The sequence below is a fragment of the Cynoglossus semilaevis genome, chromosome 16 (assembly GCF_000523025.1).
Source record: "Cynoglossus semilaevis isolate Cse_v1.0 chromosome 16, Cse_v1.0, whole genome shotgun sequence".
NCBI lineage: Eukaryota > Metazoa > Chordata > Actinopteri > Pleuronectiformes > Cynoglossidae > Cynoglossus > Cynoglossus semilaevis.
In genome coordinates this window covers 12,397,257-12,411,663 of record NC_024322.1, presented here as the reverse complement: position 1 = coordinate 12,411,663, position 14,407 = coordinate 12,397,257, and the positions used below count along the sequence as shown (strand labels likewise).

The 14,407-nt window shown below is 37.5% G+C and overlaps 1 protein-coding gene and 1 long non-coding RNA gene across 3 annotated transcripts in view; both read left to right on the top strand.

The window, feature by feature from the left end:
* LOC103392182 (uncharacterized) overlaps nt 1–11,902 on the top strand; it is a 152,439-nt gene extending 140,537 nt beyond the window's left edge. The window contains exons 15-18 of one of the 2 annotated variants that reach the window (XR_003052119.1): nt 1,968–2,066; nt 3,375–4,814; nt 7,809–7,882; nt 8,034–11,902. This is a non-coding gene — a long non-coding RNA (uncharacterized LOC103392182). Of the gene's footprint in view, nt 1–1,967; nt 2,067–3,374; nt 4,815–4,883; nt 5,089–7,808; nt 7,883–8,033 lie in introns of those variants that run through there. The other variant, XR_522873.3, reaches the window with a different exon arrangement.
* An 833-nt stretch (nt 11,903–12,735) lies between these two features.
* galnt5 (polypeptide N-acetylgalactosaminyltransferase 5) overlaps nt 12,736–14,407 on the top strand; it is a 7,941-nt gene continuing 6,269 nt past the window's right edge. The window contains 1 exon segment of the mRNA XM_025063546.1: nt 12,736–14,407. Within this exon segment, the coding sequence (XP_024919314.1) occupies nt 14,109–14,407 (299 nt within the window). The 5' untranslated portion in view covers nt 12,736–14,108.

Genomic DNA, 14,407 nt, shown 5'->3' with positions numbered 1-14,407 from the left:
TTAAGAATTAGTTAATTTTAAAACATTTTGGCAGAGATTGTAGACATATAAATATAACTGTCTTACAATTCAATGGTATTTACTATAACTTTAAGACTTTAAGAATTAGTTAAATTTAAAACATTTTGGCAGAGATTGTAGAGAATTTTCTAAGAATTAGTTAATTTGAAAACATTTGGGCAGAGATTGTAGAGTTCTTTTGGTGTTTTGTAGTGACTGTTTTTGTTTCTATTACCCCATGACATTTATAAAATGTGAATTTTAATATAATGGGAAAAGACTACACTTAAAAATGCATTCTTCAAAATGTCACATGCAATCACCACAACTTGTAAACTGCAGCACAAGAAGTTGGATTTGTCCAGGAAACAGATCAGTGCAATTAGACAAAGAAACAATGTAGACCCAGAGAATGTTGCATGAGAAGTTTGCGCTTGCCTCTGTTGAAGTTTGCCACATTGCTAGCAGGAATCTCTCTGGTTACAAAGAACCGTCCTGAGGTCTTTCCCCTGCAGAAGGCAGGGTGTAGCACATAGTGGTTTATTATCATTTAAAGGTAAAGACGCAGAAACTGGCTGTTCATAACAGGGCTGTTACACAGCTGTGATCAAACCTTTGTTTTGGTTTGGGTTTGTTTTTTTTTCCCAAGAAAGCATGAGACTAAGACTAACATTCCATCTAGACATGAAGAAAATTAATTTGCATTAAAGTAGGACATTCAGCACATAAACACATGTCATTGCTTTCAACACCCAGTGACTTTAGCTCCACAATGCAGATACATGAATAACAGACAAGCTAAGGACAAAGACGATACCTCAGCAATGGTCTGTCCTGATCCACGCACTGTGATCACCTGAAGCTGTGTCGCTATTGTAAAGGCCTTGGGCAGGCTTTGATATTTCCATCTTTTATTAGTTTGATATGACCCGGGTCACGACTAACAAACCTAGACTGGAGGTCAGTGGGAATCAAGAGAGGAAAAAAAGGAGAGGTGAGGGAACAAGAAGAGAGGAGACAAGAGGAGGCTGAAGTGAAATGCCCCATGAAATGGTCAAGAACATACCTTTATTCCTCTCTCTCTCTCTCTCTCTCTCACCAACACACACACACACACACACACTTCTCATTTCACTTACCAGTTGCTCAGTGTAGGGTGCCATTACCACTCCCACACCAGCACTAAAAGAAGTGGGACCAACTTTATCTGTCAGGGTGCTTATTAAAAGATTACATATTCACACCTCTGTAGAGCAGAGCCTTAATAAGGACAAAGAAAGACTCTGAAAGTTTGTCCTCACTTTATGACAAACTATAGAAGGAGGAAGGTTTAGATGAATTGGCACCTAACTCAAAAGACAATAAGCACTTGTCTAATGACAGCTACTAATGAAAAATTATTATTGGATTTCATTTTCTTTGTTCTTAGTTGGCTTCAATATTTAATGACAGGTGGGTCTGGGGGACCATATCTATAGGTTCCTCCCCTATATGGTCAGGCAGCCAGGAGAGGGTGCCTCCATAGTGAAGACACCAATTATGGAGGTGTTAAAGCTATAAGTACGCCCTGCTCTCCGGTGGACTTATGGGGGAAACAACACTTCATTAAAAACCAAGAAAGTAATCTTGAGTAGGAGAATAAGAAGGTACATTAACCAGAAAAAAATCAACTGACTTTTTTTAACTTGATCTAGTGAATTGGACGACATGTTCATCTGTGTAAGAAGAGAAAAGTGAAGGAATTAAATCAGTAAAACTTGCCACTAAACAATATTAGGTTGTTTGTTCTTTGTTTCCATTTTTAGGGAAATATTCATTGTAGCCCTATCAAATTTCACCAAATTAAATTAGATATTTGTTTTAAATTGTTTGAGTGGGATGGGCGTATGGAGCCTACTTAGCCCAGGGCCCCATATAAGCTTGCTTTTAGCAGTTTAGCACTAAAAATGTTGCTCTTTCTTTTACAGCAGACGTTTGGAGGGTTTTGTGAAAGAAGAAAACTTGATCAACAAAGGTGCTACGTCTGTGCTTCAGCTTTCATGAACAAAGAAAAAAAAGGAAATGGGGTAAGACACAAGTTTTACTTTATTTTAATGCTGTTTATTTGCTGTTAAAATATAGAGAGGATTTACAAGACCAGTAACGAGTGAGGAATTACACAAATTAATTAAAAATGCACTGGAAAAGTTGAGACATTCACATATTCAAAACAAATAATTAAAAAAAAAATCTCTAGTCTTTCCCAAAACCTTTAATCACCATCGCCACGATATGTTGGGTGAAAACAGAGTTGATGGATGAGTGCATGGACTTAACTGCATTTTAAATCATATATTTTAACGACAGCTCTCAAGCGTTTCTCCAAACATGTTTCTGTGTGTAGAGTAATACAGCCCAGCTCAAATTTCTCTCGTCCCTTCAAGCGCAAAATACAAAAGGCCTGTGCTGCCACTACCTGATTCAATCAAGTGTGTTATATTGTATACCCATGGGCAACAAGGCGACTTGTATTTTAATTAATAATGTAATACCCTGGTCTCAAAGGCTTGCCCCTTGGCATTCTGGCTCTTTTTTTTCTAAATACTCTCAAGATCCCAGAAAAGATGCTGGAAGCATTTTTCTACCCTCAGACTCATGCAACAGCATTTTATACCTAATGCTCAAAACCAGGACTCTATGAAACGACAAGCTCTGTGTTTGTGACAGCACTTGCAGGGGTTTTATAGGAAAGCTTTAAGTCTAAGGTTATTACTGTGGTTACAGTGATTATTGGTGACACACAAAAAAAGATATAAATTAACATATAGGAAAGAAAAATGACATAAAATAATTCATGTAAATCACTGTTGAAGGAGAGACATGGCTGTGGGTGTTATGTTTTGAGCATTAACCAGCCCACTGAGCAGTAAGAACAGGCTGCTTTCACTGTTATAGTCTGGAAAGAAGCCTTTAAAACCTCAAGGATTCAAGGGATTTAGGCTATGATCAACCTTTCTATGTCGCCATAAACAGCACAACAAAAAGGAGGCATGACACTCTGACTCATTAACTCACATATTACACAAATATTACCCACTTACACTTGTGTGTACATTTATTAAATTATAGAACAATGGAAGCACTCTCACTTATGTCATGTTTTTAGCTGTACATGTTACTTAAAAACCCCAATGTGGCTTAACAAATCATTTAAGTGATTTTCATCAATTATTCATAAGATAAAACTTCGGCCTGTGAACATTAAAATACTCCACAAATGGAATGTTTAATACAACAAACTCCTTAATGAGCTAACAAGAGCACTGCTGCAAGTAAATGTAAAGTGATTATTCTTGCCCTCAGAGAAACGCTGTCCCCTTCTGCTCTGTCAAAAGGTCAATTATGGCCCCGAACCACCATGCAGTGACAGTGACCTGGAAGCAGTACTGATGACCCCACGTCCAGGGGCCCAAAAGAGTTGATCATCTAACATGCAAGCCCCCCGGAGCAATGGAAATCTGACATTTGTCCTTATTCAAATGAACACAAACAATATGCAACTCACGGCTCTCACTAACCTGTGCCAAATCTATAAGGCAAGAGGACCAGCAGTCGTATGGCATTGTCCTCCCAACCCAGTTCATGGCCTTCACTGAGAATACAGCCACAGATCAGTCACAGTGGGCCAGTAGTGAGTTCAATGTATGGGAAAACACCATCCCCACCAGCAACAGCACTACCACTGGACAATTGAATTTCTACAGCAGGGGTATTCAAATACGTATTTTAAAGGTCCACATGCACATTTGTCAATAAGTCAATGGTCCAGGTGGACAAGAGGGAGTGGTGAAAATGCAATGGAACCTCAAACAAATACATTAGAAGTTGGGTGTAAGAAAACAAGTTTTCTTTTTAAATATAGACGTGCTTATTTACACGTTCTGACCAAACCAAAAGACACAACGTGAATTTTTCAGCTCACACTCATCCAGTTGGCATTTACTGTCCTACAGTTAACCACACTGCAGTCATAAACTTGTTTTTTCAATGGGAGATAAAAATTTTAGGGCTCCTAAAAATATAAGTGACTGATCAACCATCTTAGGTCATCACTTAAAAAACAACAATCAAAATCAGTGGCCTGTAGTGAGAGGTGAATTCCCCATTTGCTAAATCTCTTCTGGATATATTTTCTTTAAATAATTTTTTTACTGTTTATTTAATACAGATAACTTTTTTTGGCTTGTCACTAAATTTTAATCATCCAACCAGCAATTTTTGATAATTTGCTAAAACAACTGGACAGAGACGAGAGAGTTTGGTTTTTAAATGTTACCGTAACAATCTGCTGATTTAGAATGCATTAGTAACTGTAATTAAGTCTGTGCCATTTGTTAAAATAAAAACACTTTTAGTGGCAAGACTTGAAGTGTGCTAAACAATAACAAACACCACACTGTATGTAATGTACTCCAATATGTAGTCCTTAATGCTGCGGCCAACACGAGTGCTTTTACAAGACTGGATCTAAAAGCTTTTGCAAACACGACTCCATAAGAGGGTTATTGCCGTAACACGGGTACACACAGTAAATTCCCTCTGAATAGCTCTTGCCTGCAGCAACACCTTCCACAGTAAATGTTTATCCATGTGGACTTCCCATCTCATGCTGTTTTGTCTGTATGTGCACAAGGTAGTGGCCTGGCCTGGAACTGAATGACACAGAGCAAAGGCTCTCATGTCTGCAGGGCGTTCCACGGAGCATGATCATGAAAAGCAGAAACATGAAGAAAACTGCAAAAGGTTGAGCCATGGAAACGTCCTCTCTCCTGCACGTCAGTTAATTTCCTTCTTTTTTTCCCCCTTTGGTTCCACATCACTTTTCTATTATATTTTGAACACAGGGAAAACATAATCCAAATCATGCTGCTGGAAAAAGAATCTAATCATCATGCCCTCAAATGAAAAAATGGATACCAATGAAAAATGTAAGGGAATTGTTATTTTTCACATTCTATTGTTTGGTGCCTTTTGCCCCGAGCCATGCAGCACACACTGATATTAGTTTTAAATACAGATTGCTGGCAATAATAGAACAGAAGAGCCCATGCCTGCCACAAAGGCCTGGTCTGGTGTGTCTCCTGCTGCCGGTCTGTCAAGACAGCTTCAATCAAAAAGCTCAAATAAATGTAGTTCTTTGGGCCCTGTCAACTGTAAACTGTTATTGATCCCAACAAATGAAATTTGTTCACGTTGATCGATCAAACACATTATCTGTGTTTTCCAGTCTATTACCAGCAAGTGAAAACTCAGGAGGCATCAATAAATAGAGTTGGGTCACCCCGGGTAGATTCCTTTCAAGGTAGAAGGGTTGTAAAAACAGGCGACCAAACATAAGTACTTGTACTTAAAGGTAATGGACCTGCATCATGACTAAACGCTAAGTGCCTGGGGTGTCTAGATGTGGAAAGCATTTCTGTCACACCTTCAAGGTCTACAGACACTTGTGTGTGTACTGTACACTCGCCCTCATCTCTTTTGCTCCCACTAATACCCCCCACTCCTCACGCCTGCACACCAAAAGTATGAAAGCCTTCCAGCTGGCAGCCAAAGCCTGTACTTGGCAGGTTGGAGGTAACATGAGAATTAAACCTATATCGCCCTGGCTACCAGCTCTCAAATATCAGTGGAGTCCAGCACTTCACCAGGGACTGGTGAAAGGAAAACATGTCAGTGGAACAAAAAGCTCCTTCTGGCATTTCTCCATTCATCTGTTCTGCTCTTTGCTACGACAGGAATAAAGTTTTTATGTGGAAGTAAACTGTAGGTACAAATTATCCTTCAGACGAGATGGGATTAACACCGAACCAACGACGTGTCTTACTGTCAAAGACAAATATACTGTCATTATTTTTAATAGAATATATAAATATTTTCTACATACCACATGTTTGATATGGGATATAGAAATCCTGCTAATTCAGACTGTTTTTAAGATATAATGTAAAGTATTGCTGCCTTTTACCAGGTATAGGACAACATGCGCTTTGGCAAACTCGTTCAGCTGAGTTCCTCGATGGACACCTTTATCAGTGTTGTGACTTTAAAGAATCTAAAGAATTGGGCACGATGGACACCTTTATCAGTGTTGTGACAAAGCCTTGGTTGGAGGTCACAACTTAGACTGTGTTTTTTCTTTTTCGGCTCGGTGAGTGATTGTGTTTGGCACCTCTGAACTATTGCATTGTATTCAGTTTGACCTTAGATAACAGATACGTAAGTAAAATAGCCTTTAGGTCATTCTGATGCATTTATTTATAATGGCACACTATGCGCCCGTAGTGATGTGGCACAGTTTTTGATCTGAGTGAAAGAACCCTTTACTGCGTGGACTGTTAAGACGGATTAAATCCAGAGATTCTTAATGATTCAGGTTCGGTTCTTAAGAGAGACTGAATTTTTGTGTGTCAGTTGTTTCTCAACAAATAGAACAAATATTTAACAAAGGATAGGTTACTCTTAGTTTAAGACACCTTGATCAAACTTTAACCAAACAAAAAAAAGCCCACATTCCTTTACATTTTTTTTTCAGCTAACAGGAAATTGACAGCTTTTTCACAAAGCGTCGACTTCCTCACTGGAAATAGGTATATCCTTCCCTCTACACTGATAGAGGAGCTCTGATGGTTCCTTTATGATGGAAAATTATTCTAAACAGCATAAAATGGCCAGGGCTCGTTCCTTCCGTGTTTCTGCCACTATCACTCTGGCTATTGATAAGATGTCTAAATTTATTGCAGAATAATTCTGAGGGAAAAGAGATAAAAGGTTGCTGAATAAAATATGAGGGGAAGGTTGTAAATTGTAGCAATGCATATCATTTCATTCAAATGTAGGACGCAATTACCATCTGCTACACTCATCAGTCCCCTCCTTTATGACTTAATTATATGTTTAATGCTATCAGATCAAGGAAAGGGCAAAACAGATGAATGAGAAGGAAAGAGAAAAGATTCCGCAACAAGACAAAAGGCAGATGAAAAGTAACATAAAGGGATGGGATTGATTTAATTCGCCAGGAAATAGAAAAAGCTAATTTAGATACAATGTTCCATCATCTCCTGTGTCGCTGTAAGATAATAAACCCCCGTGTGTTGCCAATAGGTTTCATAGCAGTCAAACAAAAGAAGTCAACTTGCTCTGTGATCAAGCAGAGGAACAGACGGCTGGTGAGACGTTCAGAATGCCTCCGTTATTAAACCAATAGTGTAAAAAAGACAGAGTGGGGAGTTTAAAGGAACTCCTGATATACACTGGTTCTGGGTACAAACGCATTCTTCTGAAATGATGCTCTGTAAATGTTGGGTGCTGCATTTTGGCCTGTGATGGTCGGGAGTTGGAACAGAAATAATGGAACTAAAAATGCCAAGAAGCACAGGCAGGGAGTGATACACCAAACTGTGGCATTTGAAAAGTGCATTCTCTTGCTTTCTTCCTCCAGCACAGCAGTGATACCTGACTAGCAAGGCCATTTCACTATTGTGTGATCAAAAGCATACGGTCAGATCACCAGAAAAATCATTATTTATTTCTATATTTATTTAAATTCTTTTAATGTTAGTTTAAAATGTTAGTAGCAATTTTTGTCACATTTTAAAAAGTGACAAAAATATAAATATAAAATGTAAACTATAAAAATATTAAAATACTTTCTTCCTAACATGTCAGATCACCTTTCTCAGAGATCTCTACCTTTGTCATGGTGTTGAGCTGTATTATGTTTTATTATATTTTACTTTTCCAAAACTGATAGAGCAACTTAATTTCAGTTCTCAGACGAGGCAGAGACGCAAGTTGTGACCTGGTGCGAAAGAGTCTATAAGAATGATCAGATTCCCTGAAGGTAACACCACACGCAGTGTTGTTGTTTATATATATATATATTCTTTCCTCAATTTTTGCATTGTTAGTCCCTAACAACACTTTCTGTTGTCCTCTCCAGCCAGGGTGAAATAAAACTTTCACCAACTTTTTTGTTTTCTGTTTGTATGCAGATTGTGTACAGCAGTGTTCACAAAGAAAACTGGCTGTGTCCAAATGGCTTTGGGGTAAAAAGCCGGCCACCGGGCATCTCAGGTGCCAGCGGGCACTGTCCTAACTGTGTACCTTTGGCCAGAACTCATTACAGGGTGACATTTAGGACTGCTGCTGCTGTCCATGCCAAGTCAGCCCTCTGGATTGAGACAAATTATGTAGTTATTTTTTATGTCAGACATTAAGTCATGTCCAGTGGGAGCAAAATCACTATCACCTTGATGTCACACACAGAAAATTGATAAAGGCTGTGGACTTTTAAACAGAGAAATTAAGTTAGAAACCATGCCCCCCCTTGGTTTCTAACTTATTTTCTGGAATTTTCCAAACACACCAGTTGGATTTTGCGCAGTAATACACAAGCAATAGAACCTGTATGATGACATCATATCTAAAGTATATTAATTATTACCAAACTCAACTGTCCAGGGAAATAAGTGTGGACGTTTATGTTAAAAAAAAAACACCAAGAAAAACGTTGTTGTGTTTCATTTTTGCTTACAGATAAACAGTAGTAGGTGCAGTGATTTTGCTCGAGTTATGGACATTCTCGATAAAAAAAATAAATACTATTGTGATATTTTGATACCTGCATGATGTCCTATATTGGTTATCATTCATATACATTTTCAAATATTCACAATATTCAAAATGTTCTTTCTATTTGTATTTTTTTTTTACCTGTAGTTCTGTTTCAGAGTAACTTTTCAGGGGTTTTTTTCTAGATTCCGAGGACTGGCGCAAACACTAGGAGCAGAGTTAGAGCTCTATCTTGTGGACAAGAGCAGGTACTGTACAACGAGGCGGTAGTCTGACAAATAAATGCTTAAATATTTGCCAACATAAGTAGTACTTCAAAGTGAAATTACAAGTGTAAAATAATGTCTAAGCCCACAAACCTGGAGCATATTTAATAATTCTGAGTGTAATGAAACGATATACCGCTGCAACATTAACATTAGCTGTAAAAGCAATTAATGCATATCTTATAGACTTTTAATAAAGTGTGAAAAGAAGAAGAAGAAGAAAAACACCAAATGAGAGAATTGAGAGCCCAGACAAAGATTAAACACTGGGTTCATTTCACAGTGGTAGAATATACACAAAGCATGAAATGAATCAAAGTTGTTTATCTGTATTGTATTAAAAAACAACAAAAAAACAAATTATATATAATTGCTCATTTGATGTATTTGGCGTCAAACATTTATCAGATGTATATACTGGGGATATTTTTCTTCAGGTTGTAATAGGGAAAATTATGGGATGTAATTGATTATAAGTTAATTGTGCAAAGGTCTCCCTGATGGGAACCATCTGTCAAAGCAAGCTGTACATTCACTAATTCTAATCATAATTAATTAAATGGCTAACAAATTATATACATCATAGTTAGCACAGGGGCACAAATACCGCAGGATGTGTTATGAAACAAATTAGATTTAACAATGAAAGAAAATTACATCACATAACTAAATATTATACTCGTTTCCACAAGCCATATTTCTTAATGAATTCTCTAATTAATTTAATTCACACAATGTGCATAATTTGGAGCTGGAAATGTCAGTGGGTCAGACTTAACCATATTGTTGCTGGCTGTCTGTTTCAACGAGTGCCGTATTAGCACAACATGACCTCTATGTAAATTACACACACCAACTGTTGTCATTTTAATTCCAGGGTCTAATTAACATGTTCTAAAGATACAGTACAAGTGCATTTAACTCATTGTACATGAGCCAGTGTCAGTGCAGCATTAACATTTGTCTCAGTTTAGTGGAATCCCTCTGATGTGAGGAGTCACAGCGATCAGGTTATCGATGTCACTGACTACTAAAAGGCTTTTTTTATTTCGTTCCATCAAGTCTGGAACATTCCAGTTCACTGTGGCCCCAGCCACACTTGAAACTCTTTACTGGCACAAATGAAAGTCATTCAGAAAGGGTTAGTGTATACATTACAATTGCGTAACTGAGTCAAGTCATTTTAGAGACACTTCTTAAACCAAATCCCATTTACGATTCTTTAATATTGAGGTCAAGAGGCACACTCAGGAGTGACAGATCTTCATTACTGACTTTGAATAAGACTTATTTTATAAGACTTTTGGTGTTATGATACATAGATAGATAGATATTTTAGTAAAAAGTACTTTTGTTTAATATAAATACTGTACAATACTAACATATACAGCTAGTAAATAGAAATAAGGCATTTTAATAATAAATAAAAAATTGAGAATAAATAATAATAAATTGCCTAAAGGGTGAAATTAACAACAAAGTTATACAAACGAGTAGTAAGGGCAAACAAAACCAAAAACAAAATTGACAACCACAGTTTATTAGGAACACATTGTTGAGCAGTTCATTAAAAAATAATCCTACTAATAAGGTCCAAGGTGGTCATTTTATTTGCTACAATATTCATATCTTTTGACATGTGTACACAACAAAAGTGTACTTTGCTGCCTGACACTTGTGTATAACCTCGTTTTGATAATGTTCACCCCCATGTCTGAACAGTTTATGGAAAATACAGTCGTATTCACCAGTCCATGGCTGCACCCGATGTGAATACAGAAATAGAATAAATTAATACATTTGCCCATCAAATGGGGGCATATAAGCTAACACATGCACCGTGGAGCTTGGGGCTATCCTCAGGCCAATCATTTAGCTAACAGACTAATGAAAGCCTGTGTAGTGTGGCTAAGGGCAGCCGCCATGGGAGGTCCCTCTCTCCTCCCTCCTCGTGTTGGGACTGTTAATAGGCTGGATAGAGCCAGTGTGACTCCCAGGAGAGGCCTGCTGATGAAGAGGAAAACCTGTCGCCATCTTCACTAATCACTGCCTAATGGTCGCAGTAACACTGCTTTTAGAGATGAAATTGTGCGTGTGTGTGTGCGTGTGCGTGTGCGCACGCGCGTTTCATTAATCTCATTCAGATTCCGGGGGCGGGGCGGTTCCATATGTATTCTATATAGAAATGTTAGTTCTATATATGGCGGTGTCATTTTCTTACACACAGAATTGTCGGTTTAATTTATCGACTCGTTTCGATAATGTGCTTTCCCTTGCTGCCAGCCTAATTTTGTTTGAAAAACATTCGTCAATGAACCATTTTCACGAAAACTATTTAAAAAAAAGTCCGCTACGATGACGAAACCTATGACGATTGTGATGAACACTGTGATAAACGAATCAAAAGACGAATTTATTAGGGCGGGACAAATAGAGACGGGATCCAATCAAAACGAATCACATTGTGAGGGTAGGCTGATCTCCAGCAGCAGAGCAACTGCTATTGCACGTTAAAAGTTTACACTACTTTTAAACTACTTTCAGTCGTAAGCAGCGATTTCCAACAATGAACCCAAGGTATGTTCAGTGAAGAACACAGACTTTTTAACGCGAGGTTTATAACAAAAACAAATGACCTACATTTGGTCACGTCACATATGACAACAGGAGCCTCTGTAAAACATGTGAAGCAAATATCGCAGGGAAAACACCACTCACTGATACTTGTTTTAATTATTTACAGATGAATGTTCTATTTCTTGTGCAGTGTCATTAAGACCAACATATTTTCTTCACCTGTTTGAGTTTTTTATTTTCAAATATTTAATATGGTAATAGACAGATGAATAAAACAAAATACATAGTCCATATTACATCTGTTTCTATGCTTGTATTGGACAATCAAAGTTTAAAAGTCTAACATTCTAAAACACATTTGATATTTCCATTGACTGGAAATTCTGGAGATACATTTACAGTAGTTGACTTAGGATACCATAGATTTGCCTGACTAAAACTCCTATGATATTTAGTTGACTAAAATTAGAAGTAAACTAAAGTGTTTCACATGACTAAAAGTAAATAGTGTGTTATTCAAAGACTACGGCTAAATCAATATTTGCTGTCGACATCAACACTGCTTGCTGCCAGTATGTAGCTGGCAAAACCTGTACTGTTTTAAGTCAACAAAGGTCATCAGGCCCAGAACAGAGCTACAATACATAAGTACAGACCACTGAAATGTCCAAGGGAAAAGAAAATAGATCTTATAGTGGTTTACTGGTTAGATATGTTGCCTCACAGCCAGTACGATGGCCTTACTTTTGACAATTATGTGGTATTTTTGTATTAGTTTGTGGGCTTGTTTTGAGTGCTGTGTCTGCTACTGTCTTGGACCATGCATATAAGGAATTACATAATCATGTTTGTTTGTATTAATAGTATGCTTTTAAAGTAATAAATAATATATTTGTCCTCCTATAGGACAAAAACATGGCACCAATGGCAATATTCTGTGGTGTAGTGAAAAGATGAAACAAAATTAGTTAAATATTGTGAATGTTTCTCTGATTGGTTACAGGCCTGTCCAGACAGACACAACCTTTTACTCCATGAGACCTGTGTACGTCTCCATCTGTGATTCCTTACAGTAAAGGTATTTATCAAAACTCACTTCCATTTACGTACCAGGATTTATCTAATGACATCTCAAATGCATGATATTTCACCACCAGTTGGAAGTCCTGTTTTGCAACAATTGAATGTTGTGAATACCTGAAATGTAATAAGTAGGTCTTTCTATTTATTTTAAAAAATAAAATAAAATAAATAAATAAAAACATATAAATTAAATTAATACTAACAATAGGAGAGAACGTAAATAGGTTTTCTTTATTTAATATATTTTTTGGCAGTAAAATACAGTATTTGCTTTGAACTACTTTGTGACAATTGAGATTTGTTTTTTTGTTTTTTTTATGAAACAATGGGTGTATAAATCAGTTGGATGTTACTCAGACTTTGTTTCGACAATCTATCCATTTACCTTGACTTTGGGCTGTTAAGAACAACAACATCCCAAGTTCAAAGGAGGAACTCTTTAATCACAGGGTAGTTGGGAAAGGTCAAAACATCTCAATGCGTATTTAATATTCCTTGTTGGAAAGTTAAGGCCACCAAGATAAAAAAAAAAGTCACAAAAAGATCTCAACGACACAACCAAGTCTGTATAGAAATGTACAAAAATAGGTTTCCATTTAAAAGAGAACCAAAAAATATGTGAAGCATCAGGATTTAAAACAACGGAAGGAACGCATGTAGAAATAATATGATTTCAACATAAAAGGACACTTAAGAAAGAATATTCTTGTCCACTAAAATAGCAGATACCTTTAAAATACGTAAGGCACAACACACCATCTGTTGTTAATTCATATCCTTTACTTTATCAGGCTAAAAACTATTAAAGGTGAACTTTTATTGTTGTATAAACGTCCTGGTTGCCACCGTATTACTAACTTGTACTTCCGGTCGTCTTGGCTTCAGCCTCGCGAAACAGTTGGCTTTTTCTTTTCTTTACTGTGCCGCAGTCTATCTGATTGATATATGTGAACAATTCTTACTTTCAATATATGTGAATTATAATCATTTTAAATCGTTTAAAACGGCTTTAATAGTTATTCTAAGGATGTTTTAGTTTTAAGTCAAAACACCACTTCCGGTGTCGTCGCGCGTTATGCTGTGAAATTGATCGGCTTCCTTATTGCACTTTTTCCTGTCTGCCTGTCCAATGAGAATGCAGTGGCAATGTGGAAGTCAGCTTTCATACAAACCTTCGTGGCAGTTAAAGTTGTGGTGCCGTGGAATCTCGTAGACGTAACTTCAGCAACTGTTTTTAACCAGCTTTATTTTTGTCTGGTGAGAAGTCGGTCAGTTAAAAGTGATGTTTCCGGGCGGTTGGACCTGAGTGGAGAGACACGGAGAAAAAGTACTGTACACTGAGCCATTGTTTTGAGCCATGGTTATCGGAGTGTGTTTTTCTGAGTGACAGTTCTATGCTTACTGACTGATTGACTTAGTCTGTGCTTTATCGCTAGCATGCCACGCAGGCAGCCGAACTGCCCGAAGTCGAGCAAACTTTGTCTTGGAAACAAACGTGTCCTTCGCAGTTTAACACTCTGACACTTTGTTCACTGCACAGAGCATAAGTTTTTATTGTTTGTTTAAAAAATGAAGAAGGTGAAGAGATACTTGAGGGGCAGTGGGAGGTTCTTCGCTTTTGTGTTCATCGCCTCTGTCATCTGGCTCCTTTTTGACATGGCTGCACTCCGCTTATCCATAAACGATGCCAACAGTCAGTTGCTAAAAGAGCGAGTGATTCAAGAGAGGGAACTTTTCAGACAGAAGTCCAAGAAGTCAGAGATGATAATGAAGAGATTTAAAAGTCCAGTACAGGCAGTGGATGCCACACAAGAGGCCAAAGGACCACTCCATGCGGACATTATTATTGACCAGGTGTACAGACAGGG